The sequence below is a fragment of the Myotis daubentonii genome, chromosome 1 (assembly GCF_963259705.1).
Source record: "Myotis daubentonii chromosome 1, mMyoDau2.1, whole genome shotgun sequence".
NCBI classification, from domain to species: Eukaryota; Metazoa; Chordata; class Mammalia; order Chiroptera; family Vespertilionidae; genus Myotis; species Myotis daubentonii.
In genome coordinates, this window is record NC_081840.1 from 66805435 (window position 1) to 66833330 (window position 27896).

At 46.7% G+C, this 27896-nt stretch overlaps 1 protein-coding gene and 1 pseudogene across 4 annotated transcripts in view; one reads left to right on the plus strand and one right to left on the minus strand.

The window, feature by feature from the left end:
* Positions 1-27896, plus strand: part of DNAJC17 (DnaJ heat shock protein family (Hsp40) member C17) — a 42201-nt gene that overhangs the window by 5692 nt on the left and 8613 nt on the right. For 2 of the 4 annotated variants that reach the window (XM_059658154.1, XM_059658247.1), the window contains exons 2-5: positions 16802-16906; positions 26344-26413; positions 26699-26757; positions 26975-27062. In XM_059658154.1, coding sequence (XP_059514137.1) covers positions 16802-16906; positions 26344-26413; positions 26699-26757; positions 26975-27062 — 322 coding nt within the window. The remainder of the gene's footprint in view (positions 1-16801; positions 16907-26343; positions 26414-26698; positions 26758-26974; positions 27063-27896) is intronic. The other 2 variants (XM_059658335.1, XM_059658425.1) reach the window with 1 other exon arrangement.
* Positions 3993-5888, minus strand: LOC132227885 (TATA-binding protein-associated factor 2N-like; annotated as a pseudogene).

Consider the following 27896-nt stretch of genomic DNA (forward strand, 5'->3'; position numbering starts at 1 on the left):
TGAGTATGTGAAAGGTTTACAGAGTTTATTCTTGTATTATTATTTATTAAATATTTATTTTCCAGACAAACAACTTTTGCCTCACCCTGTATTTGTTAACGAATAAAGTAGTGTCTACAGAAACCACTGCAGCAACTTGACTTGAGAATCAGGAGAGAGTCACTGTCTTTCTCATTTTAACCTTTTTTGAGTGTACAGTTCAGTGGCATTAGTACATTGACATTTTTGTGCAACCATCACCACTATCCATGTCCAGAACTTTTCTATCATCCTAAATTGAAATTCCAATCCATTAAACATTAACTCCCATTCCCTCTCCCCTTAACCCCTCCCTGGTAACTCCTCTTCTACTGTTTTTCTTATTGTTTCTCTATATGAACTTCACTATTCTATGTACTTCATATAAATAAACATACAAATATCATATAATATTTGACCACTTTTGTCACTGGCTTATTTCACTTAAGGTAGTATTTTCTTCTTTTTTTAAAATATATTTTATTGATTTTTTTACAGAGAGGAAGGGAGAGGGATAGAGTTAGAAACATGGATGAAAGAGAAACATCGATCAGCTGCCTCCAGTATGCCCCCCACTGGGGATCTAGCCTGCAACCCAGGCATGTGCCCTTGACCAGAACAGAACCCGGGACCCTTCAGTCCGCAGGCTAACGCTCTATCCACTGAGCCAAACCAGCTAGGACTATTTGTTTATTAATTATTGTATTAACTATTTGTATTATTGTCATATGAACTGTAAACCTACTTTTGCCCAACTATGTACGCATTATTATTTTCTTAAGCAATAGTAGTTTGTGAAAAAGTGAAATTACTAGCCTATAAGTCAGCAGTTCTCAACCTGTGGGTCGCCAACCTGTTGGTCGTGACTCCTTTGGGGGTTGAACGACCCTTTCACAGGGGTCGCCTAAGACCATTGGAAAACTCATATATAATTACATATTGTTTTTGTGATTAATCACTATGCTTTAATTATGTTCAATTTGTAACAATGAAAATACATCCTACATATCAGATATTTACATGACGATTCATAACAGTAGCAAAATTACAGTTATGAAGTAGCAACGAAAATAATTTTATGGTTGGGGGTCACCACAACATGAGGAACTATATTAAAGGGTCGCGGCATTAGGAAGGTTGAGAACCACTGCTATAAGTAAATATACTTAAAAGCTATTTCTTTTTTTTTCTTTCTTTATTGAATTTATTGGGGTGACATTGGTTCATAAAATTATATAGATTTCAGCTGTACAATTCTATAATACATCATCTAAATATTATATTGTGTGTGTTTAAGATATTCTTTTTACATCTTTTTCTAATTTTTTAATATTTGTTAATTTTCACCCAAGGAAATTTTGTCATTGATTTTTAGAGAGATTAGAAGATAGTGGGAGAGACAGAGAGACACATCGATTGGCTGCCTCCTGCATGTGCCCCGACCAGAACTGGGGATTGACCCTGCAACGGAAGTACTTGCCCTTGACCGGAATTGAATTCGGGACCCTTCAGTCTGTTGGCCGATGCTCTATCCACCGAGAAGAACCAGCTAGGGCTTCTTTGTGTGTTTTTTTAAATATATATTTTTACTGATTTCAGAGAGGAAAGGAGAGGGAGAGATAGAAGCATCAATGATGAGAGACAATCATTGATTGGCTGCCTCCTGCATGGCCCCCTTGGGGATGGAGCCCACAATCCAGGCATGTGCCCTGACTGGTAATCGAACTGTGACCTCCTGGTTCATAGGTTGATGCTGAACCACTGAGCACACTGGCCGGTTGAGTTTTGTAGTTTTTTGGGGTTTTTTTCTTAATCCTTTCACCTTTTTCACCCAGCCTCCCAATCCACCGCCCCGCCAACAGCTGTCAGTCTGTGGACTCTATGAGTCTGTTTCTGTTTCTATTTTATTAGTTTATTTTGTTCATTAGATTCTACCTGGTGAAATCATAATGGTATCTGTCTTTCTCTGACTGGCTTATTTCAGTTAGCATAACACTCTCCAGGTCCGTCCATGAAGTCGCATTTCTGACTGGTCCTTTTTTATACTGTTGTAGTTCTGAGTTCCTTGTAGTATTCACTAAGTATCTTGAGCATCTTTATAACCATTTTTGGAACTCTATATCTGATCATTTGCCCCCTTTCATTTAGCTCTTTTGCTGGAGAGTTCTCCTGTTCTTTCATTTGGAGCATGTTTCTTTGTCTTCCTCATTGGGCTGCCTGTTTTTTTCTATGTATTAATAAAATCTGCTATGATTCCCCGTCTTTGTCGGGTGGCTCTTTGTAGTAGGTGTCCCTTGGAAGCCAGGGGCATTGTCTCTTTGGTCACCTGAGCTGGGTGCTCTGTGAATGTCCCTTGTGTGGGCTGTGTGGGCCCTTTTGTTGTCATTGAAACTTGGTTGTTATTGGTCTGTTTGTGTGTCAGCTCAACCCTCAGGCTGGCTGACTGTGAGGATCAACCCCAACCACAGTGTATGAGCTGCTGTACATATGCAGCAGAGTTCTTAGCTGGGTCTGATGCCTGCCAGGGTCTCCCTTTGTATATGCCGCTTGTGAAGCTAATTAGATCCTGCTCTGATGTTGATTGAAGCTGGCCTCTGGGTGTGTTCTGGGGCTCCTGGGAGGGACTCTGGTAGGTAGGAAGGTATCTTTGACAAGGAACACTCAAGGGGGAGGTGAATATGATTTTGATGTCTTTGCAGAGGAGCTGTAACAGAGAAGGCTACACAAGAGGAAGCTATTTTGAAGGCTATATTGCTAGGTATTCAACATCAAATTTCAGGCATAATAAATCTTGGTCCCTTGTTGTATAAACATAATCAAGAATCTTGCAGTTAGATTTTCTTCTAAAATCAAATAATTAAAATCCTCCTTACTGACAATCCCTGCTCCGCTGCAGTTGCCATCACTGTCTTCCTCCCCTCACTTAGCCCCTCTAAAAGGTCTTTCAAAATTATCTTTCAGAAAGGTACACTCCCAGCCATTAAGTATTAGATCATCCATCTCTCTGCTGGGCGTCTCCACCCTGATTCTTAAAATCAGCATGCTGTGTGCCCAGTACCTTGCCCAGAACAGGCGCTCGCTCTCGCTCTCTCTCTCTCTTTCTCTCTCTCTCTCTCTCTCTCTCTCTCTCTCTCTCTCTCTCTCTCTCTCTCACACACACACACACACACTCACTTTAGTTCCCCTGCTACCTTTTGGTTTCCTTTTCCTTTCCCCATGAGTGTTTTAGAGGAGGTTAGCAACATTTCTCACAAACACCATTTGATTCCACAAACTTTTAAGTGACTACCGTGTGTCCATCCCACATGGTGCTAGGGATACAAATGTGAAGAGAATATCCCTGTAGGGTCACCCCAGCTTGGCTGTTTCCACTTTCCCTGTCTCTTGCTCCTGTGGCTCATCATTTTGAAATGCAGGGGTCATAGTTGATAATTCTACAAAATGAAGTTTTCTAATCAGATGATAATTTCCTAGAGAAGTGGTGTAGAAAATAACAGTGTTTATAACTAACCTTAACAAGTAAGGCCAGGAATTGTTGCTTTGTACATCAACTGTTTTGAGAATGGATGGGACTCATAATACAGAGCACTAAGCAATGTTGGCAGTTGTAAATATCTATAATAATAAAAAAGCATAATGTGCAAATTGACCATACGGCCGAACAGCAGAACGACTGTCTGGATGACCTTCTGGATGACCTTCTGGGCGAAGCCAGGGCTACAAGGGCCGAGTCAGCCGGGGCTGTGAGGGCCTACCCTTGCACAAATTTTGTGCATTGGGCCTCTAGTGCCTTTATAATAGCCATTGTACTGACTACCAGTGATAGTTAAGAAAGTGGACTTTGGAGTCAGATTGCCTGGATATGGATCCCATGACTTACCTAGTTTGTTACCTTAAGCAAAAAAAAAAAAAGAAAAAGGAAAATATTATATATATATATATATATATATATCCCCCACAAAACAAGCAGCATTTATTGTAGTATTACAAAACACTTTCCATTTTGGCAATATATTTTTTTAATATATTTTTATTGATTTCAGAGAGGAAGAGAGTGGGAGAGAGAGAGAGAGAGAAACAACATCGATGAGAGAGAATCATTGATTGGCTGCCGCTTGCAAGCCCCCTATTTGAGGATCAGCCCACAACCTGGGCATGTGCCCTTGACCGAAATTGAACCCGGGACCCTTCAGTCCACAGGCCAACGCTCTATCCTCTGAGCCAAACCGTCTAGGGCTCCATTTTGGCACTATTTTACAACATACTTAGCTTCAAGTGTTGGGAAGGAGAAAGTTGGAAATTAAAGAAGGAAATTTCAATGGACATTACTAAAAGAAAAACTGTCCCAGCCCTCCCCTCCAAATAAAATTTCAAATGCCACTTCATTTCATTTCCCAAGAAGAGGCAAGATGAAAGAAGCAAGCAAAACTCGGGCAATTTCACTATGGATCTTGTCAGAGACAAAGGAACATTCAAAACAGTCAGTATGGTCAGTTGCGCTGATCATTTCTGTAGTCATTTCTTCCTCTCATTTTGCCTCCATAGCCACCTTGGTCTCTTCCATAGCTTTCATTACTCCTGTCTCCACCATAGCCACTCCCACTTCAGTCTTCACCATGGCTTCTCGGTCCCCACCATAGCTTCCTTGATCTCCATAACCACCTCCTCTGTCCCCATCATAATCACTTCTCTCTCCACCATAGCTGCCTCGATCTCTACCTCAGCCCCCAAAACCTCTATAGCCTCTCTCTCCACCTTAGCCTCTTCCCCAGAAATCTCCTGAGGGACAAGCATCTTCTGGTCTGGGCTCATTGCACTGATTGCAGGAATTTCTTCAAACAAAGTTCATATTTCCACATGACTGATTAGGGCAAACCCAGTCCCCACTTTTGGAGTCTCCACCTCTCCCTGAAAGTCTCCATGACCTCTATATCCCCCATGGCCTTGCCACCCACTTCCACTTCTACTTTCTCTCATAAATTCAGGTCTTCTGCCCTAACCGGTTTGGCTCAGTGGATAGAGCGTCGGCCTGCGAACTGAAAGGTCCCAGGTTTGATTCTGGTCAAGGGCATGTACCTTGGTTGCGGGCACATCCCCAGTAGGAGGTGTGCAGGAGGCAGCTGATTGATGTTTCTCTCTCATCAATGTTTCTAACTCTCTATCCCTCTCCCTTTCTCTCTGTAAAAAATCAATAAAATATATTAATTAATTAATTAATTAATTAATTCAGGTCTTCTGGTGGCAAAGGACACTTTAATGATGTGACCATGGAATTCTCTTCCATCAAACCAGTTAATGGCTGCCTTAGCTGAGAGTTATCAAATACTCTGTTGTCTCCCCTTTTGGCTTCCCTGTTTCCTTGTCTGTGTACAGATTTATCATCCATTCAGTTCTTTTTTGTCTTGATAATTCCTATTCATTTAAAGAACTTCCCTACTTGATCTGTAGATACACCCTCCCCAAGTCCTTGCCCAAAGATTGTGTTTGTTATCTGAATCAAATTCTTAATAAGCACTTGGTCTGGGTCCATAATCCCTGTGACCATCAAAATTTTTAAAGCCACTGCAGTAACCAACACCTGATCCTGTCATAGGACTTCTTTCATCCTTATCGTATCTCCCACACCCTCTGCCTATTCCCTGTGACCCACCGTATCCCCTATTATCTTCTCTATACCTACTCACATCACAACAGTCATCTTGTGTGTGGTGGCTGTAATTTTTCCTTTGTGAATGGTAAGACTACTGGTTTTGATTATAGGAATCATGCTGCTGATCATAACCAGACTGTTGAGCAAATATTTAACCTCTGTGTGCCTTGGCTGTCCCATCTGCAAAATGGGAATGATGGCAGTTCCTCCTTGCCAGCATTGTTGTGAACCTTGGTCCAGGTAAAGCACTTAGCACAGGGCCTGGTGCAGGGTACATGCCTACTACAAGTTAGCTCTTGCTGTTATCATTGTTTTCCACCTTCCTTACACTGTGAGTGCTAAAGTCAAATACATGCTGCCCACAGCTCATGTCTGAGTTGTACTCTACCCCTTGCCCCTCTCACTCATTCCAGTCCTGACAGATCAGTGCTGATTCACCCAACACTACACCAGTGATTCTTGTCTGAGGCAGTGGTCAGGGTAGAAAGGAGGTGGGGAATCAGAACTAAGTTGAGAATCAGCAGGGTCAACTGTTCAGTTCAAATCTACAAATGAATGGAGCATGTCACCATGAACAAGTACGGTCTTGTAGGGTTGAATAAGACATTACTTCTGCTTTCTGACAGCTCACACAATATAGTAAGCAATGAAGTATGAGGTAGAGTGCAGGAGGTTCAATGAAAGTATATAAGGAAAATGTAGGAATAAAAAGAAAGACACTGCTCATATGATTTGCAGGATCAGGGAAGATATCCTTCAGGAGGTGTGTTTGTGCAAGGCCTTGAGGAGAGAAAAGACTATATCACAGCAGGGTTAAAAGGGATCCTTTACTCTCTTTATTTTATAGACACGAGGATGAAGGTCCAGAGAGGTTATGGAACTTGCCAGAGGTCACCCAGTGAGTGAGCGTCAGGCCAGACTGGAGCCCCAGTTTAATATTCTCTCCACTTCTCTGCAGCTGACACGTGAATTTCTCTCCTGTCCATAGCAGCCTCGCCTTTCATTTGAAGCCCTTCGAAGGCTTCAAACTCACTGTATCTTGGCAGGTATTACTTGGTGAAGCCAGCTTGAAATGCATTTTGATCAACTTTTCGAAGACTCAAATTTTAAGTGTATTTACCAGGAAAACTACCATGGAAACTTAATATTGACATTTGGTGGGGGGGTTATATTTTATTACTGCTTTAAGAAAAAGGCTGTTTTACCTGTATGCTAGCTAATACCTTTCCTTAAACGACGTATTCCTGTTATACCTGAGAATATGACCCACTGACATTGTTTCTTACAGATTTAAGAAGAGTTGAGTTTTTGAGGACAGACAGGGGCTTGAAGGAACAGCATGAGCATGAAGACGTAGAAATAAAAGTACTTGCCATGACAAGGAATGGGGCATTGCTTAGGTTCTTTAAGGATATGGCAGGAGACGAATCTGAAAAATGTGGTGTCTTTGGACCTCTAGGTTCTAGTGTGGTTGGACCTGATTCTGTGGGCATCTGGGGCCATTTCTGCATTTGAGGTTACTGACTTGGTCACTGTCTCTGAGAGGAGCCTCTGACCAGAAGAGCCACTGAGTCCTTGAGGTTGGGCACCGAGCCTGGTTTCACTTGATGAGGGTTGTTTGTTCACCAGGGGCCTGGATGGTTAACTCACTCCTGGGTTTAATTGTCTGGCTGAAGCTCTGGGTTTTTGAAGTTACTTGGCTGCCTGTTAAATCAAATGGAATGATTCATTTGTTTGTAAGCTCTTCATTAGCATTCAAGATAATACCTCTCATTTATATGATACCAAATTGCTTTCACATAAATTAATCTCATTTGATGTGATCTCCAAAACAAGCCTGTGAGGTAGGCAATGACCATTAGCTCCAATTTATAGGTGAGAAGATGAAGAGTTTAATGGATTTGCCCAGCGTAGGGTGGCTAGTAAATGCAGAGCACCTGCCCAAACCCGAATTTTCTCCTCTCTCAGAACTTTTTCCATGACCCACACTTCAGGAGCAGTTAGGGCAATAAAAGACCCGTTTGTGGGCCTCAGAGGGCCTTGGGACTCCCAACAGTGACACGGATGGAGATTTGACTAAATAAAGCTGCCCAGTCTGGCTGACCCCAACAGGTATTGAACTGGTCTGGAAAGTTGGATGAATATGTGTCAAAATTTGCATTAAAACTATCACAGCAGAGTTTCTATTTCAACTGAGTCAGTACTAAAAGTATTCTCCATTCGCATAGCTGCTTCTCTATTTTTGCTGTTTCTGAGTACTGTTATTTAATTAATATTGTTTTTCTTTAAGTTGGCTCACTGCTTTTTACTAATATAGATTTGTTTATAAAGGAAACTGGTGCATTAAAGGAAAAAAAGAAATGAATGAGATGTAGGAAGTATCAGGGCCCAGAGAGCAGGAGTTGTACGCTCCGGAGAGGGTGGAGACTGGAGATCCAGGTCTCCAGGAGTTGAGGGTGAGAGCAGGCAGCCGGGAGAGGTGAGGGGCAGCCAGACCCAGGATATCTGATAGACCTGAGGGGTGAGAATCTCTAACCTGAGATAAGAAGGTGGGCAAGGATTTTGGTGTCTGAGCCTGATATAGGGGTACTTAGGGTAAGGGTGGGAGAGTATAGGCGGGGCCTGAGAGAAGCGGGTATCTGAAGAAGGGGAGGGGGAAGAGAAACTGGAGGAGGAGAAGGAGGAGGAAGAGAATGGCAATAGACTGGGCTCCAGGTGAATTGCTCATTTGGGGAAGTGGGGCTGAGAAGGAGGGCAGGGCAGATATTGAGGCCCAGGAGAGAGTGCTGGGAGGGCTAAGGGAAGGAGGAACCCAGAGGTGAGGACCTGAGACATGGGAGGAGCTGAAGAGTGACCTCAGAGATGGGCTGAGGATCCAGATCCCAAAGGGTGCGTGGGGCAACAATTGGAGAGAAGCGAGCCAGATCCGGTACATGGTCCCAGTCGGTGCAGGCTGCATAGGTCACTACACCGAGTCTGACGATGGGTATGGTAGCAACCTGAGGGAGATGGTGTGAGGTCCAGGTCCCCCCAGAATCATCCTGGTACCACCAGCAGGCCCACATTTTGGGAGTGTTGAGCTGAGGGTGCTGGTCTGGGGGTTGGCTGGTACCTTGCTTGCACTGAAGCTAATGAGCAGTCCATAGTTTCTGTAGTGACCAGACGTTTAGGAATTTCTCGGTAGAGCGTGGGCCATAGCTATAAGGAATGAAAGGGATCAATCTTTTAGGCAGAGCAGACTTCTAGATAAATGCCCAGAACTCTGTGGTTTACTTCCTGCTTCTGGCCTCAGGCAGTCACACCACCTCTGTATTCCTGGGGCTGTCTGCCTCTCCCAGGCTTGGGGAGAAATCACTGCTGGGCTTTGATTACTGGGTCCCATTCCTGGAACCCAGTCTTTCCAGCTGATTCACTGAGGTGGTTTGTTCATTCAGTGCCTGTGGTCACACTGAGTGGCCTCCCTGTGTTCTCCTCATCTGAGTCCTGTCTCTAAATCTCCATATCTGACTCCCGTTTGAGTCTGGCTTTTGAGAACTGGGCCCAATTACTTGTACCACTTCCTTACCTGGCTCCAAGTTTTATTATAAGAAACGGCTGTAGCCTTTTAAAAAACAATGATCCCCTCTTTGTAGGGCACCTTTCTTTTAAGTTAATTATGGCTATTTTATGTTTATTGGACCCCTTAGTGCCTTGCTTTTTTGGGTAAATCAGTTCATTTCCCTAAAGAGGTGAAACTGTAGGCAGGTGGATTGTCAGAGGCCCCAGCTCAAAGCCTATTGGAGATGACAGGAGCCCTGTTCCCCGTCCCCTCTCCTGCTCTGGGCTCAGGTTGCTGCAAGTGGTGGAACCAGTTATGAAGACTCCAGGAAGGGCTGGGTGGCTGTTAATTCGTGACTCATTCTTCTCCTCTGTAATGTGGGCTCTGGGGAGATGACATTTTAGTTCTCACAGTGGTTCTGGCAGTCTGCTGTAGTGATTTCTTCCCTTTTCCAGACGTGATTTCTCAAGAGGAGGTGTTAGGTAGAAGGGGAAATTGTGAAAAAGTGGTAAGGTCTCCTGGGGCCGGGGCAGCACCCACTTCCTTCTACTCCTCAGTGGGCCTGAACTAATCGACATAGTGGAGGCTTTCTAATTGTGTTTTGGTTGAGAACAAATGAATGTTTCCCCCTTTCGTTCAATAGGTATTTATTGTGTGCCCACTAAGTGCCAGGTGGTGTTCAGTGCACTGTTCTGGGCCCTGCCCCCTAAAGTGCATTCCCTTTATAAGGGGAACCCCCCGCCGAAACCGGTTTGGCTCAGTGGATAGAGCGTCGGCCTGAGGACTGAAAGGTCCCAGGTTCGATTCCGGTCAAGGGCATGTACCTGGATTGCGGGCACATCCCCAGTAGGAGATGTGCAAGAGGCAGCTAATCGATGTTTTTCTCTCATCGATGTTTCTAACTCTCTATCTCTCTCCCTTCCTCTCTGTAAAAAATCAATAAAATATATTTTTTAAAAAAATAAGGGGAACCCCCATAATTTCTTATACCTATATGCTCTCCTATGAGGTACAATTATGACCAAGTTGTATGTTTCTCCAGACCATACCAGAAAAAATCTGCAGATTCCAGGGAAGTGCTGGCATCTGGCATAGTCTAGTAGAGGCTGATTAGGGAAGAGAAAGAAAAACTATAAAAAGAGTCGAATCGCTGTAACCGGTTTGGCTCAGTGGATGGAGCGTCGGCCTGTGGACTGAAAGGTCCTGGGTTCGATTCCGGTCAGGGGCATGTACCTTGGTTGTGGGTGCATCCTCAGTGGGGGGTGTGCAGGAGGCAGCTGGTCGATGTTTCTCTCTCATCGATGTTTCTGGCTCTCAGTCCCTCTCCCTTCCTCTCTGTAAAAAAATCAATAAAATATATTTTTTTTAAAAAGAGTCGAATTTAAGATCATTACCACCTACGCATAGGAAAAGCCTGACTCTGCCCTCAGTAGCGTCTGAATGTGCTGTTACTGTTCAGTAGTTTATGTTTTGGATGATGATCCTGAGACATGAAAGACAGATTAAACTCAAGTATGTCCCAGGATGGAGACGGGGAGGGGTAGGCAGTAACATTTTAGAAAGACATCAGGGGAAAGGCCACACACACTTCTGCAAAGTGGACTTTAAAGTCCTCATAGAGCTTACGTTCATCTGAGATCTTTGTCGCCCTGGACTGGGCCTTGGAGACAGCCTCGTTCCCTGAAAAGCCTTGGTCTGGTCAGGAGGCATTGGGTGGGAAGTCTCTCACCTGTCACCCAGCCCCTCCCTTTGAGGCCTCAGGAAATGCAAATGAATGTTTCCTAGTGTTAAGGAGACCAGAGGACTTAGGGGAAACCTAGAGGTAAAGAAGGAAACTGCAAGTGTTAAGACAATGCAGTAGCCTTTGGCAGCTTCCTGTGGCTACTTCAACCCTGCCTAAGAGATCCCAGCACCTGCAAAACCCAGTTTCATAGAGGAGCCACTAAACCCCGATGCCTGGAATAGGCAGTTCTGTCCTTATCCCACATCATTCCACACCAGGTCCCTCTATTTCTTTGTTCTTCTGAACGTTCCTTTTCCTTCCCAGCTTTATCAGAGTTCAGAGTTCAGAAAAATATTGTTGCATTCTTTTGCCCTGAATCTAGTTTCTTGAGTTGCTCATAAGGTAGGCTTATCTATACTAATAAAAGGGTAATATGCTAATTAGACCGTGAGACTTTTCGGATGTCCTCACGGACAAAGCTATGGTTGCGGGGCCGAGGCAGAGGTGGTTGGGGACGAGCAGGCTGGTGGGGGGGAAGTTGGGGTCAAGCAGGCCAGCAGGGGGGCAGTTGGGGACAATCAGGCCAGCAAGGGGGGACAGTTGGGGGCAAGCAGGCCGGCAGGGTGGGGCAGTTGGGGACAAGCAGGCCGGAAGGAGGGGCAAGTTGGAGGTGAGCAGGCTGGCAGGTAGGGGGCAGTTGGGGGCGAGCCAGCTGGCAGGCAGAGTGGTTAGGGGTGATCAGGCAGGCAGGAAGGTGAGTGGTTAGGAGCCAGCGGTCCCAGATTGTGAGAGGGATGTCTGACTGCCCCGCAATTGGACTTCCCCTGAGGGGTCCCAAATTGGAGAGGGTGCAGGCCTGGCTGAGGGACACCACCACCCAGAAATTCGTGCCCGGACCACTAGTCTATTATAATAAAAGGGTAATATGCAAGTCGACCAAACAGCCAGTCTCTGTGACGTACACTGATCACCAGGGGGCAGATGCTCAATGCCGGAGCTGTCTCCTGGTGATCAGTGCGCTCCCACAGGGGGAACGCCACTCAGCCAGAAGCCCTGAGCCGGACTCATGGCTGGTGAGCACAGTGGCAGTGCCTGAAGCCTCTCCCGCCTCCGTGGCAGTGCTAAGCATGTCCGACTGACGGCTTAGGCTCGCTTGGGGGAGCGGGCCTAAGCCATCAGTCGGACATCCCCCTAGGGCTCCCAGACTGCAAGAGGGCGCAGACTGGGCTGAGGGACTCCCCCGAGTGCATGAATTTCGTGCACCAGGCCTCTGATGGGCAGCATAAGACATTTTTGGGGCTAGCAATCTGAATTTGTTCCAGTAACCTGATTTCTACTGCACCCTCTTGCTGGCCAATAACTCCATTTGTGGAAGAATGTAGGAGACTGGACTCTGTACCTAAGTTAATCAATGTCCCTAATGCACATTCCTGAAGTCACTGCCCCTTTCTTAATTATCTGGTCTTGCAAGAGCTATTTACCTAAATACTTCCGGTTTACAAGGGGCCATAAACCAAGGATGTAACAGCTTAACTAGAGGGACATCACTGGCGCCGTCCAGGATGGACATTAGATACAATCTGAGTTAACCATTCTAACTGACTCTCTAGGTGGGGGGGGGGGAGGGAAGGGGTGGTCTGTGAAAGTCCACTACAGAAGCTTGGTAGTTAGGAAACAAAGAAACTCAAAAATATATAAAGAGAAAATCTCATTGTCTAAGGGGTTCAGGATCTGGATCTTAGAGTCCCTGAACCAGCAATGCTGCTTTGAATAAAGGCTTTTCCTGTAACCTCAGAGTGTCCAATTGTTTCTTCCACGCCAATTCCATAAATTCCATCTCTATATAAAACCCTAATATGCAAATAGACTGAACAGCAGAACAACCGAACAACGGTTGCTCTGACATGCACTGACCACCAGGGGGCACGCATGGAACATGGCAGGTGTCAGCAGCAGGCGGCGGAGTGCGGAATATTGCGGGCGTTGGCCAGGGCGGGATGGTGGAGCAGGTGAGCGGGGGCGCCAGACCAAGGCGGGGCTCCAGTCGCTGTCATCGGGGGAGCCTCTGGTGATTACTGAACATTCTTTGCTCCCACGTGCCACGGTCCCGCTCAGCACTCACACCCACTGCTGCCGCCGGAGCTGCTGCTCACACCTGCTGCCAGCGCCCGGTGCTGGCCCCGATCGCTTGGCGCCATTAGCAGGTTGGAGCGGCTGCCGGCCCCGCTTGCCCCTTGAGGGCTTTTCCACCTCCCTCTGCTCCTGAGGGGCAACGGGGGCAGCAACCGCCTCCTGCACCCACTGACAGCGCCAGCCCCAATCGCTCTGTGCCATCAGCAGGTGTGAGGGGGCCGGCACCATTAGCATGTGGGAGCGGCGGCAGGAGCGGGGCTGCCAGCAGACAGGGGACCCAGGTCCACGGCGGGAGGGGCCGGGCGGGGTCGCAGAGGATGGGCCAAGACCTACCCCTGTGCCCACCACAGCCTTGCGGCCCACAGTTCAAGGTGTACAAATTCGTGCACTGGGCCCCTATGTTTATTCCATAGCACCTCTAGTTTCATAATAAACAATATTGACTCTGGGAGCTTTTTCAAAGGCCTGTTTTAGGAGAGTTGTGTTTACATGATGAGAAATTCTTCAGGCAGCAGTCACTTCAGGAGGGCTGGGCAAAGCTGGGAATCCAGTTTGTAATACAAAACACCAAACTCTAGGTCAAACTGGTTCAAAGTCAAAACTGACCTTCCAGGCTAAAACCTAGGAATGAGCCCCACCCAGAGCAGGCTTAGCAGCTAAAGATAGTAATAACTAGTTAATCAGGACAGACACACTTGACCAGCGCACTTAGGCCAGCTGGGTTTTGGTTCACAGTCTCTGGGAGATCTCAGGACACCTCCACCCTTTGAATGAGAGTATCTCAGAGCCCCTGGGGGCTAACCAAGGACTGAATTTTAGAACTGCCCTCCAGCAGACTTGAAAACAGTCCTGTCCACCTCAAGAATTCAAATTGGGCTGACCGGGCCCACTGTGGACCGACATCCATCCTTGGAGTTACTGTCAGGTTGGCATCATACAGGGCTGGTGTTACAATTACCTCCCTCCCAGGAATGGATAAGCGAGAGTTTTGGAACTTATATTGAGTGCCTAGTTTTTGTCAGGTACTTTACATGAATTATATAATCCTCACAACAGTCTCTATGGGAGGGAATACTTTCCTCACTTTGTAGTTGAAGAACCTAAGGATGAGTGAGATTCAGTAATTTGCCCGATCAGTGATGGCGAACCTTTTGAGCTCGGCCTGTCAGCATTTGAAAGACCCTAACTTAACTCTGGTGCCGTGTCACATATAGAAATTTTTTGATATTTGCACCATAGTAAAACAAAGACTTATATTTTTGATATTTATTTTATATATTTAAATGCCATTTAACAAAGAAAAATCAACCAAAAAAATGAGTTCGCGTGTCACCTCTGACACATGTGTCACAGGTTCCCCATCACTGCCCTAGATCATGCTAGTTGTATGTGGAAAACTCAAAATTTGAAAATACATCCGTTAGGCTCCAGAACTTCCTTTCTTTCCCTCCTTCCTTCCTTCCCTCACTCCCTCCTTCCCTTTTTCTTCCTTCCTTTTTCTTTTGCCTTCCTTCCCTTCCTTCCTTCCTTCCTTCCTTCCTTCCTTCCTTCCTTCCTTCCTTCCTTCCTTCCTTCCTTCCTTCCTTCCTTCCCTCCTAGCTTGGAACAGTAGAAAGAAGCTAAACATGCCTATGTTTTTTTATTGAAATATAATTGACATATACTATTATATTGGTTTTAGGTGTACAGCATGATTTGACATATGTATATACTGCAAAACGATCATCGTAATAAGTCTAGTTAACATTCATCACCAACAGTTAAATTTTTTTTTTCCTTGGGATGAGAACTTTTAAGATCTATTTTCTTAGCAACTTTCAAATATACAGTATAGTATTTTTTTTTTTTAAATCCTCACTTTAGGATATTTTTTCCCATTGATTTTAAGAGAGAGTGGGAGGGAGAGACAAGCACCGATGTTAGAGAGACACATCGATTGGTTGCCTCCTGCATGCCTCCCCCCGCTCCCAGGACCGGGGGAGCTTGCAACTGAAATACGTGCGTGCCCTTGACCAGAATTGAACCCAGGACCCTTCAGCCCACCGGTCAATGCTCTAGCCACTGAGCCAAACGGATAGGGCTGCAGTATAGTATTTTTAACTCTAGTCACTGTGCTATACATTACATCCCTAGGACTTATTTATTTTATAACTGAAGTTTTCTACCTTTTGATCCCCTTCACCTATTTTGCCCACCCCTGACCCACCACCCCTGGTGACCACCAGTCTGTTCTGTGTACCTATGAGTTTCGGTTGTTTTTTGTTTTGTTTTTTAATTTCACATATATGTGAAATCATATGTATTTGTCCTTTTCTGTCTGACTTATTTCACTTAGCATAATGCCCTCAAGCTCCGTCTATGTTATCACATACGGCAAGATTTTAATCTTTTTTGTGGCTGAATAATATTCCATTGTATGTATATACCACATTTTCTTTATTCGTTCACCCATCAATGGACACTTAGGTTACTTCTGTGTCTTGGCTATTATAAATAACTAGAGGCCCGGTGCACAAAAATTTGTGCACTCGGGGGGGGGGGTCCCTCAGCCTGGCCTGTGCCCTCTAGCAGTCTGGGACCCCTCGGGAGATAACGACCTGCTGGCTTAGGCCTGCTCCCGGGTGGCAGAGGGCAGGCCCAATCCCTAGGTGCAGCCCCTGGTCGGGCTCAGAGCAGGGCTGATTGGGGAGTTGGGGCGCCGCCCCCTGTCACACTCAAGGCAGGGTCGATGGGGAGGTTGTGGAGCAACCCCCTGTCACACACAGAGCAGGGCCCATCAGGGGGGTTGGGGCTCTGTACCCTGTCACGCACAGAGCAGGGCCCATCAGGGGGTTGGGGTGCTGCCCTCTATCACCCACAGAGGAGGGCGGATCAGGGGGTTGGGGCGCCGCCACTCTCACACTCAGGGCAGGGCCGAGGGGGAGGTTATGGCTCTACCCCGTCACACACAGAGCAGGGCCTGTGGGGGGGGGGGGGAGCTCCCCCCTATCAGGCACAGAGCAGGGCTGCTCAGGGGGTTGGGGCCCCGCCCCCTGTCACACACAGAGCCGCAGGGCGATCAGGGGGTTTGGGTGCTGCCCCCTGTCATGCTGATTCCAGTGCCGGGAGGCCTCGCGGCTCCGCTGATCCCGGTGCCGGGAGGCATATTACCCTTTTACTATATAGGGTAGAGGCCTGGTGCATGGGTGGGTGCTGGCTGGTTTGCCCTGAAGGGTGTCCTGGATCAGGGTGGGGGTCCCCACTGGGGTGCCTGGCCAGTCTGGGTGAGGGGCTGAGGGCTGTTTTCAGGCTGGGGGTGACTGAACTCCCAAACGCTCCTTTTTTCCTTTTTTTTTTTTTAAATTCTGGGCCAGCTTTAGCTTGAGGCTTGGCTCCAGCTCTTAGGCCTCCGGCTGAAAGTAGGTTTCTGGCCTTTGCTTACAATGTTGCGAATCTGCTGGCTGAAGTTGGGCGTATTTGTTACAGAGTTTCTTAAACTGCCAGCTCAGAGGCAGCTGCAGGCGGGATCGTTGGTTTCCTCCGTCACTGAGGCAAGCAAGCCTCATGTTAGTTTCAAGCTGCCTGGCTGCCGGCCGCCATCTTGGCTGACAGTTAATTTGCATATCTCGCTGATTAGCCAATGAAAAGGGTATCATCGTACGCCAATTACCATGTTTCTCTTTTATTAGATAGGATGCTGCAGTGAACATAGGGGTGTATATATCTTTTTGAGTTAGTGTTTTCAACTTTTTTTTTTCAGATATATACAGACAGTCCTCGAGTTACATTGGACTCGATGTACGTCGTTTCGTGGTTACGTCACCATCTCCCATTTATTTATTTAAAAAAGTTCCGTCATTTCGACGTATGTACATATGTGCTTTATGTTTTTTATTATTTATTTACCACAAGGTCAGAAATTGTTATCTTTCTTTTAAATTTTTTTTTACTGTTTCACTTCATTACTGCTGTGTATGTGCTCCATGTGAGTGATGTAGGTGCTCATGCAGTGGGTTCCGACTTACACGTTACGTTGCGCCGTGGGAATGGATCTCCGAAGTGACCTACTGTATATGTCATCTGCAAATAGTGACAAATTTACTTCTTTCTTGCTGATTTGGATGTCTTTCTTTCTTTTTTTTGTTTTTTTGTTGTTGTTGTTGCCTAATTGCTCTGGCTAGAACTTCCAATATTATCTATATAAATAAAAGGCTAAGTGTCCGTTCTTTCCTCTGGCTGGTAGCTATGACGTGCACTGACCACCAAGGGGCAGATGCTCAACGCAGGATCTGCCATGACGGACACTGGCCGTTTAAAAAGAAACGGCAACACGGACCTGGCACTGACAAACCAACACTCAGCTTCCCCCAAGTGGGACACAGGCCCAGCCACCACCCCAGAGTGACACTCGACCAAATCGCAGCCAAAATTGCCAAGACCTCATAGCGCAAAATGTGGTCCACAGCCCAGCCCCACCTGGAAATGGTCACTGTGGGCACTGGGTAATGACATCACACAGCAATGCCCGGCTTCCTCTCCCTAGCGACTAGCCTCCTTGGAGTTTCTGCAGCCCAGGACATGACTTGCTTTATAGCCAGGTGCAAACATTTTACAGTTCAACCAAATGTTTGTGAAGCGTTTTCCCGTGCCTCATCTCATTTGATCCTCACAGAAGTCCTGGAGTAGGTACATAGGAGACTTGGTAGAATCCTATTTTCTTTTCATTAACAAGACAACAGAGATTTAGAAAGTTTAGAAACTTGACCCCACTGAAAAGAAATAAGAAATGGTGGAACTTGAAAATTACTTCAGGTTTTCTCACTGCACAGAATATAGTTAAACACTGCTACAGTTAAATATTTTACCCTTTGTTCTCCCTGCATGATCTACAATAATAATCTGCTTCGTGTTGATATTTACTGCTGTGTTGCTGACAATTACCTGAAAGAGAAGTTGGGATGCTTCACTGGGCTGGAAAAAGTTTAAGTCAGAAGCAGGTCTGATTTAGCAAGTTTATTTATATACCAGAGGGCTGGTGAATGAAATTCGTGTATGGGGGGGCGGGGTCCCACAGCCCAGCCTGCACCCTCTTGCAATCCAGGACCCCTCGGGGGATGTCCAGCTGCCAGTTTAGGCCCGATCCTGCTCACCTGTGTGCTGATTGCACCTAACTGCTCGCCTGCCTGCCTGATCACCCCTAACCACTCACTTGCCTGCCTGCCTCATTGCCCCTAACCACCTCTGCCTGCCTGCCTGAGTGCCCCTAACCACTCTGCCTGCCTGCCTCATTGCCCCTGACCACTCCCTGCCTGCATGATCACCCGTAACCGCTCGCCTGCCTGCCTGATCGCCCCTAACTGCTCGCCTGCCTGCCTGATTGCCCCTAACCACTCACTTGCCTGCCTGCCTCATTGCCCCTAACCACCTCTGCCTGCCTGCCTGCCTCATTGCCCCTAACCACCTCTGCCGGCCTGCCTGAGTGCCCCTAACCACTCTGCCTGCCTGCCTCATTGCCCCTAACTACTCCCTGCCTGCCTGATCACCCCTAACCACTCGCCTGCCTGCCTGATCACCCCTAACTGCTCGCCTGCCTGCCTGATCACCCCTAACCACTCGCCTGCCTGCCTGATCACCCCTAACCACTCGCCTGCCTGCCTGATCACCCCTAACCACTCACCTGCCTGCCTGATCACCCCTAACTGCCTCTGCCTCAGCCCCCGCCATGGTGGCTTCGTCTGGAAGGACGTCCAGAATGATGTCCGGAAGGTCATTCAGCTGTCTGGTCTAATTAGCATATTACCCTTTTATTATCCTATCTAATAAAAGAGAAACGTGGTAATTAGTGTACGACCGCTACCCTTCCCATTGGCTAATCAGGGCGATATGCAAATTAACTGCCAGCCAAGATGGCAGCCGGCAGTCAGGCAGCTTAAAGCAAACATGAGGCTTTCTTGCTTCAGTGATGAAGGACTCCAACGTTCCCCGCCTGCCGCTGCCGGCCTCTGAGCTGCAACTCTAAGCAACTATGTTACAAATATAGAAGCTAAACAAAACCCCAGAAACCTGCTTTAATCCGCCGGGCTTCAGCCAGCAGGATCGAACATTGTTTCAAATACAGAAGGTAAACAAAGGCAAAAACCTGCTTTCAGCAGCGGAGGCCTAAGAGCTGGAGCCTCAGAGCTAAAGCTGACCCAGAATTAAAAAAAAGAAAAAAAAAAAGGAGCGGTTGGGAGCTTCAGTCACCCGCCAGCCTGAAAACAGCCCTCAGCCCCTCACCCAGGCTGGCCAGGCACCCCAGTGGGGACCCCCACCCTGATCCAGGACACCCTTCAGGGCAAACCAGCCGCCCCCCCCCACCCCCCCGTGCACCAGGCCTCTATCCTATATAGTAAAAGGGTAATATGCCTCCCAGAACCGGGATCAGTGTGACAGGGGGCAGCGCCCAAACCCCTGATTGCCCTGCGGCTCTGTGTGTGACAGGCTGCGGTGTCCCAACCCCCTGATCGGCCCTGCTCTGTGTGTGACAGGGTGCGGCGCCCCAACCCACCCCCACCCCCCACGGGCCCTGCTCTGTGTGTGACGGGGTAGAGCCATAACCTCCCCTTTGGCCCTGCCCTGAGTGTGACAGGGTGCGGCGCCCCAACCACCTGATCTGCCCTGCTCTGTGTATGACAGGGGGCAGTGCCCCAACTCCCCTATTGGCCCTACTCTGTGAGTGACAGCGGGGAGCTCCCCAACCCCCTGATCGGCCCTGCTCTGTGTGTGACAGGGTACGGAGCCCCAACCCCCCTGATGGGCCCTGCTCTGTGAGTGACAGGGGGCAGCGCCCCAACCCCGATTGGCCCTGCTCTGTGCGTGACAGGGCGTGGCGCCACAACCTGCTCATCGACCCTGCCTTGAGTGTGACCGGGGGCAGTGCCCCAACTCCCCAATCAGCCCTGCTCTGAGCCCAACCAGAGGCTGCACCTAGGGATTGGGCCTGCCCTCTGCCACCCGGGAGCAGGCCTAAGCCAGCAGGTCGTTATCTCCCGAGGGGTCCCAGACTGCGAGAGGGCACAGGCCGGGCTGAGGGACCCCCCATCCCCCCCGAGTGCACAAATTTTTGTGCACCGGGCCTCTAGTTACAGATATAAAAGGCTAAGTTGACTTGCACAATGTGCAATACATATAAAGCTCTTGCTGGCGCCAGTCCCACACATGTGTTTCCATCTGTCATTGTCGATCATGAATTTGGTTGACACTTCTATTATAGAGAAAGGGTGAATAGCAATATTAAAATATTTCTTCTAATTTCCTTTCAATGTGCACAAATCTGTGCACTGGGACACTAGTATTGAATAAAAGTGGTGAGAATAAGGGAGTCAGGAGAAGATAAACGGGATAAATGGTGATGAAAAGAGACATAACGAGGTGATGAACACAATACAATATATAGATGATGTATTATAGAATTTTACACCTTAAACTTATATAATTTTATTAACCAATGTAACCCCCATAAATTCAATACAAAAAATAACAGCCTAAAAAAATGGTAAGAGTGAGCATCCTTTTCTTGTTCATGATCTTCGAAGAAAATCTTTCAGTTTTCACCATAACGTATGGTAACTGTGGACTTGTCATATATGGCCTTTATTATGTTGAGGTACATTCTGTTTATACCCAGTCTGTTGAAAGTTTTTTAAAAAAATCATAAATGGATATTGAATTTTGTCAAATGCTTTTCTGCATCTGTTGAGATGATCATATGATTTTTATCCTTTATTTTCTTAATGTGATGTGTCACATTAATTGATTTGCAAATATTGAACCGCCCTTTCATCCCTGCAATAAATCCCATTTGATCATGGTGTTTCATCTTTTTAATGTATTGTTGAAGTCAATACATTGTTGTAGCATCTCTTCTTTTATTTCTGATTTTATTTATTTGACTCCTCTCTCTTTTTTCCCTTGGTGAACCTAACTAAAGATTTGTCTATTTTGTTTATCTTTTCAGAAAACCAGCTTTTAGTTTCAGTGATCTTTTCTATTGTCCTTTAGTCTTTCCATCATTTATTTCCACTCTAATCTGTATTATTTTCTTACTTTTACTAACTTTGGCCTTCATTTATTTTTCTATTTCTAGTTTCGTGAGATTAAAGTTAAGTTGTTTGTTTGAGAGCTTTCTTGTTTCTTAATGTAGGAATTTATTGCTCTGAACTTCCCTCTTATAACTGCTTTTGCTGCATCCCATAAGTTTTGGTATGTTGTGTGTCTATTTTCATTTTTCTCAAGGTATTTTTTTTCTTCTCTCTCGATTTCTGCTTTGACCCATGTTCAGTATCATTTTGTTTAATCTTCACATATTTGTGAATTTTCGTTTTCTTATTGTAATTGATACCTAGTTTCATACCATTGTGGTTGGAAAAGATGGTTGATAGGATTTCAGTTTTCTTAAATTTATTAAGGATTCTTTTGTGGCCTAACATATGATCTGTCCTGTGCTTGAGAAAAACATGTACTCTGTTGCTTTGGGTAAAATGTTCCATATATGTCCATTAAGTCCATCTTATCTAATGTGTTGTTTAAGGCCAATGTTTCCTTGCTGATTTTTCTGTCTGGATGGATGATCTAACCATTTGATGAAAGTGGGGTATTGACCTCTCCTACTGTTAATCCATTGCTGTCTATTTCTTCCTTTAGGTCTGTAATAGTGGCTTTATATATTTAGGTGCTGCTATGTTGGGTGCATAAATATTTATAAATGTTATATCCTCTTGATGGATTGAACTCTTTTATTGTATCTTTTTTTATTTTTATATTTTTTTGTCTGTTATTATAGTCTTCGTCTTAAAGTCTGTTTTGTCTGATATTAGTATAGCTACCCCAGCTTTCTTTCGGTTTCCATTTGCATGGAATATCTTTTTCCATCCTTCACTTTCAGTCTGCATGTCATTACACCTGAAGTGAGTCTCTTGTAGACAACATATAGATGGGTCTTATTCTTTTAAATCCAGCCAGCCATTCTGTCTTTTGATTGAAGAATTTAATTCTGTTTGCTCTTTTAAATAATTTTTCTTGATGTGAAATATAATACGAGCTCATTGTAGAAAGTAAACATCAACTGTAACCCTCTGTTTCAGGGATATTTTTATATTTTCGTCTGTTGAGGATGAGCTCCACCTTTCTCTGGCTCCACCCTGGCGAAGGTTTGGGTGCTCTGTTACTGAGGATATTTTTTCCATTGATTTCTAGAGAGTGAAAGGGAGGAAGAAGAGAGAGGTGGAAGGGAGGGAGGATGGGGAGAGAGAGAGAGAGAAACATTGACTCAAGAGGCACAGATACATTGATTGCCTCCTGTTGGGGAACCTGCAACCAAGGTACGTGCCCTTGACCGGGAATCAAACTCTCAGCCCTTTGGTCCAAGAGCCGACCCTCTACTACGCCAAACTGACGAGGGTAAACAAAGCACACTTAAAAAGAGTTCTTGGATGTGAGGGCGATCTGGCTGCGACATCTGTCACCCCATTGATCGCCAGAGTTGATTCGGCTGATCTGGCTGGCCAGGCGGGTGTCCCCCTCCTCCCTCACCGATCCATGTGCGTCCCTCCCGAAGCTGCGCGCTCCGTCGAAGAGGACGCCCTTCTCCTCCCCCCCCCCCCCCCCCCCCAGGAGAGGACCGGTCTTCGGTCAAGGGTATATGAGTAGCTGCGCTCCCCTGCTAGAACCTCCAAACAAGCTCTCAAAAAGAGTTCTTAGTAGCCCAGCGGGTGTGGCTCTGTGGTTGAGTGTTGACCTGTGAACCAGGAGGTCATGGTTCGATTTCCCGTCAGGGCACATGCTCGGGTTGCAGGCTCCATCCCCTGTGGAGGGCATGGAGGAGGCAGCTGATCAATGACTCTCTCTCATCACTGATGTTTCTCTCTCTCCCTCCCTCTCCCTTCCTCTCTGAAATCAATAAAATATATTTTAAAAAATAATAATAATGCTCTCTTTAAAAAAAAAAAAAAGAGTGTATTGCCACCCAGCCCACTTCATGGCTCTTTTATCTTGCTTTCTTACTGGGTCTTATTGTCCCTCTCCTTTCTACTGTTTCTCTCAGATTTACAAAATAAAAGAACATAAAACACTTTAAAAGAGCCCCATGACACAAAATAAACCATCTTCCACAAAAATCCCCAACATCAGTAGGGCACGCCTGCTAATCCTGGTTCTAAGGGAGTTCATTCTGAGGGCAGTGTAAGGTGATAGACACCGCCTTCTCCCTGCCTCTTCCTCTCACCTATCTCAGAGGGTGGGATGAGTTGGGTGTCATACCAGGCACCGAAAGGTTGCTGGTTTGATTCCTGGTCAGGGCACATGCTCGGGTTGTGGGCTCAGTACCTAGTAGGGGTGTGCAGGAGGCAGCCCGATCGATGTTTCACTCTCTCATTGATGTTTCTCTCTCTCTCTCTCCTCTCTCTCTCTCTCTCTCAGAATCACTTTAAAAAATCTTTAAAGGTGGGGGGTAGATAAGGGGCTAAAGAATAAAGATGACATTTCAAATGTAAGACTATATATAAAACTAGCACCTCCCATTCCCTTATATTTCTGTGTGTGTGTGCACACGTGTGTGTGCACGCGCGCACGCATGGGACAATGCTCAGTCTTTTTTTTAGTTGATGGTGGGGGTGGGCGGGCAGGAAGGGAGAGAGAGAAAGAGAAATATTGTTTGTTCCACTTATGCATTCATTGCTTGATTCTTGTATGTGCCCTAACTGGGGGTTGAACCCAAAATCTTTGCATATAGGAATGACACTTTATTTTTTTTGTTTTGTTTTTTTTTAAAAAATATATTTTATTGATTTTTTACAGAGAGGAAGGGAGAGAGATAGAGAGCTAGAAACATCGATGAGAGAGAAACATCAATCAGCTGCCTCCTGCAAATCTCCTACTGGGGATGTGCCCGCAACCCAGTTACATGCCCTTAACCGGAATCGAACCTGGGACCTTTCAGTCCGCAAGCCGACGCTTTATCCACTGAGCCAAACCGGTTTCGGTGCTCCCAGCACTTTTGGCGAAAGACAGGAGTGCGATCGTGCTCCCCGGCACTCTAGGGGTTAATGGTGAAGCCCTCTGTTGGGGTGGGGAGGTGAACAGGTGGGCCAGGTGAGCATAGAATGCAATTGGGAAGGTGGGAGGGCAGGGAGGCTTGTCTGTACCTTTGCTGCTCACAACCTGTCCTGAGTGGTTCCTCCTGCCTCCTGCTCAGCCAGGAGAGCCAGATCAGATGGGCAGGTTACCCTGGCAGGTGAAGGTGTGGTGCTGGCAATGGCCCACCAGGGGGCAGCACAGCCCAGAGGTCTAGGCAGCTGCAGGCCTTTCTTAGCAGTAGGTGTGGGAGTGGAATGAGGCACCTGTCTACAGGCCCTCCCCTAGGGCCTCTGGCAACTTGCCTGGAGGTCCTCATTTAGCACACTTAGGGTAGAAGTATTTATTGGTTCCCTCTGAGATGTGGAAGTTCTAGGTCCAGAGGCTCCTCCTCCAGGAGGTTTAGCAGCAGGTAAGGTATGTAGGCAGAAGTGGGCAAGCCCTCAGGAAGCAGAGGGCAGAATCTGGGACTTCGTGCTCTGCCTTCCCTTAAGACAACCGAGTGAGTAATAGATGAAAGAGAACCTTGTCAGCTGTTTACTTTTACTAAAAGTTGAAAAAATACTACTTTTCTTCTTTTCAAATCAGAGATATGCGGAGATAAAAACTAAAAATGGGCCTTAACCGCCCCACCAAGATAACCTCTGTTGACAATGAAAAATGATAGTAAAATAAGACTTGTTTAAGGTTTGAAAATTTGAACTACAGAATGGCATAAAATGAGGTGTAAATGTTTCCTTCCTCTCCATCTTTAGCTTCTCTCCAAAGGAAACAACTCTTATGGTTCTTATGATTGCTTTGTGGAAAAAAGAAAACAAAAGCTATGCACATGCCAGAGTATCTGGAACTATTTTTATTTCATTTTTTTGATTGCTTATTTTAAACCCCAAAGTGATCATATTGTATAACTGTTCTAAGCCTTTTTTTCACACACCTTATCTTGAAGATCTTTCTTTTTTTAAATTGAAGTATAATTGACATATAACATTGTATTTCAGGTATACAGCACAATGATTCGATATTTGTATATAGTATCATGAAATGGTCACCACAGTAAGTCTAGTTAACATTTGTTACCACATATAGTTACAGAATCTTTTTTTTTCTTGTTAATCCTTATCGCAGGACATATTCTCATTGATTTTCAGAAAGAGAGGAAGGGAGAGAGAGAGGGAGAAACATTGATATGAGGGAGAAGCATCAATCGGTTGTCTCCCATGTGCACCTGCTCTAGGGATCAGACTCACAACCCAGGTATGTGCCCTGACTGGAATCAAACCCACAACCTTCTGGTGTACAGGATGACGCTCCAACTGACAGAGCTACCTGGCCAGGGCTTCTGCCCTCCCCCCACCCCCACCCCCCCCCCCCCCGCCCCTTGAGATAAGGGCTTGAAGATCTTTCTAGTCAGCACATAGAGGCTCCCATCTATCATAGTTTTTTATTTATTTATTTATTTAATATATTTTATTGATTTTTTTACAGAGAGGAAGGGAGAGGGATAGAGAGTTAGAAACATCGATGAGAGAGAAACATCGATCAGCTGCCTCCTGCACACCCTCTACTGGGGATGTGCCCGCAACCCAGGTACATGCCCTTGACCAGAATCGAACCCGGGACCCTTCAGCCCACAGGCCAACGCTCTGTCCACTGAGCCAAACCGGTTAGGGCCTATCATAGTTTTTTAAATGGCTCTCTTTGTTGATGGAGGTTTTGGTTGGTTCCAGTTGGGGGCTAATATAAATAGTGGTGCAGTGGGCATCCTTGTATGTTTATGTTAGCATACTTCTACAAGTCCAAATTCCTAGGAGTGGGTCAAAGGGAAAGTATATTTTAAATTTTGATGGCAAAATCTCCCTCCAGAAAGGTTCCAGTTCTCATGCCCATCGGGTGTGGGAGAGTGCCTGTTTCCAGGGGGCTGCAGAGAACCTGCCCTGGCCAGAGCCCTTGGCATCCGGAGGGATGGGATTGGGGGCTGGGTGGGAAGGAAGCCCCGCCCCTCTGCTTCAGGGGGGCCTGGGCTCCCTCACGGCCTTGGCCTCCTCCACTGCAGATCTCCTCGGTGGCTGTGAGTTACTGTCTCCGTGTGGGAGCCAGCAGCCTCTCTCACAGGGCTTTCCCTTATCGCTTTAGCAAGGTTTTCCTGTGCCGTGGGTGAGAAAGAGTGAATGGTCATGTTTCTGACTCTTCCAGGTGAAGAAGGCATATAGGCAGAAGGCCCTCTCCTGCCATCCAGACAAAAACCCGGATAATCCCAGAGCAGGTGAGACTCTCCTGGGTGTGGGAAGAAGGCAAGGCCCCCTGGGCATGGGGTGTCTCCCACCTGTGCTCTGGGGAGTGCGGTGGAATGCAGGTGCACACAGCCGGCTTCCCGTGTTAGGGGTGTCAGGTCCATTGCTGATGTACGCACCCTTCCTTGCTGGTCTGTCATCTGCTGTCAGCTTTCCTGCCAGCCTGTGGTTTCTTTAAGGTGCTTTTCTGAGGGAGCACAACATCGCCAAGTCTAATTTAATTTTTCTCCTCTCTGTTGTTTGATCTTTGTGTTTAGCTGAACTCTTCCACCAGCTTTCTCAGGCCTTGGAGGTACTGACTGACGCTGCAGCCAGGGTAAGACATCTCCTCTGTCTGAATTGTCTTCCTGGTTAGAGGCCACCGTGGCACTTCAGCCTCGGTCCCCTGTACTCTGCCATGAGCACAGTCCCAGCTGCCCCAGCCTAGCGACCCTCCCCAGGGCTCTGGGGTGAGGCGGCGGGGCCGGGAAGGTGGCTGGGCCCTCTGCTTGTTCCCCGACTGACTGCTCCTCGGCGTTCCTTTCTCCTGCCAGGCCGCGTATGACAAGATCAGGAAAGCCAAGAAGCAGGCAGCAGAGAGGACCCAGAAACTAGATGAGAGAAGGAAGAAAGTGAAGCTTGGTAGGTGAGATGGCGGTGCGGGGTGGCCTGCAGTTTCCCTGGGCCGTGTTCATGCAGCAACCTCACCTTTCTTCCTGGAGCTCATTCAGTTCCGGCAACTCTGAGCCCCTGGCCCAGCTCTGGGAAGGACCCTGTCCTCGGGTGGATCTAAGGGACACTCAGAATAACAGCAATGACTAGATTCACTTTAGCCAGGCACCGTGGCAGACGTCTTCTTGTCTCTTTTAACTGTCACAGTGCTCAAAGGAGGTGGGTATTACCGAACCCATTTTTTGTAGACAAAGAAGCTAAGGCACCACAAAGATGAGAACTGGCCGTTGCTCTGCTTTAAACCCGCAGTCCGCGTAGATCCGTTCTTGTTCACCTTGCCATCGGGGGTTTTTACTCGTCCCAGCCTCATTTCTGCACAGAGCTTTCACTCTGCGAAGTCCCCTCAGAGGGATCCAAAGAGGTCCAGGCATTTTTTTTTAAACGGCTTTATTGAGGTATATTTTTCATACTATAATATCCACCCATTTCCAGTGTACAATTCAATGATTTTTAGTAAATTTACCAAATGGTGTGATTATGACTGTAAATCAATTTCATCACCCCAATTAGATTGGTCCACACATTCTTCACTCGATTTTCCCTCCATCTTCTTGCCTATTTGATACCCATATATGTAATATGTCCATATGCCATCCCAGTACATCCATCTCTCTATCAAAAACAAAAATTCTGGAGACGGAAGGTAAGTAAAGTGCACGGGAAAGAAAGCACTGAGTCCCGAGCCTGAGAGAAGAGTCTGTCACAGCCGTCCGCCTGGAACGGGCCACAGGCAGTTTTCCCTCG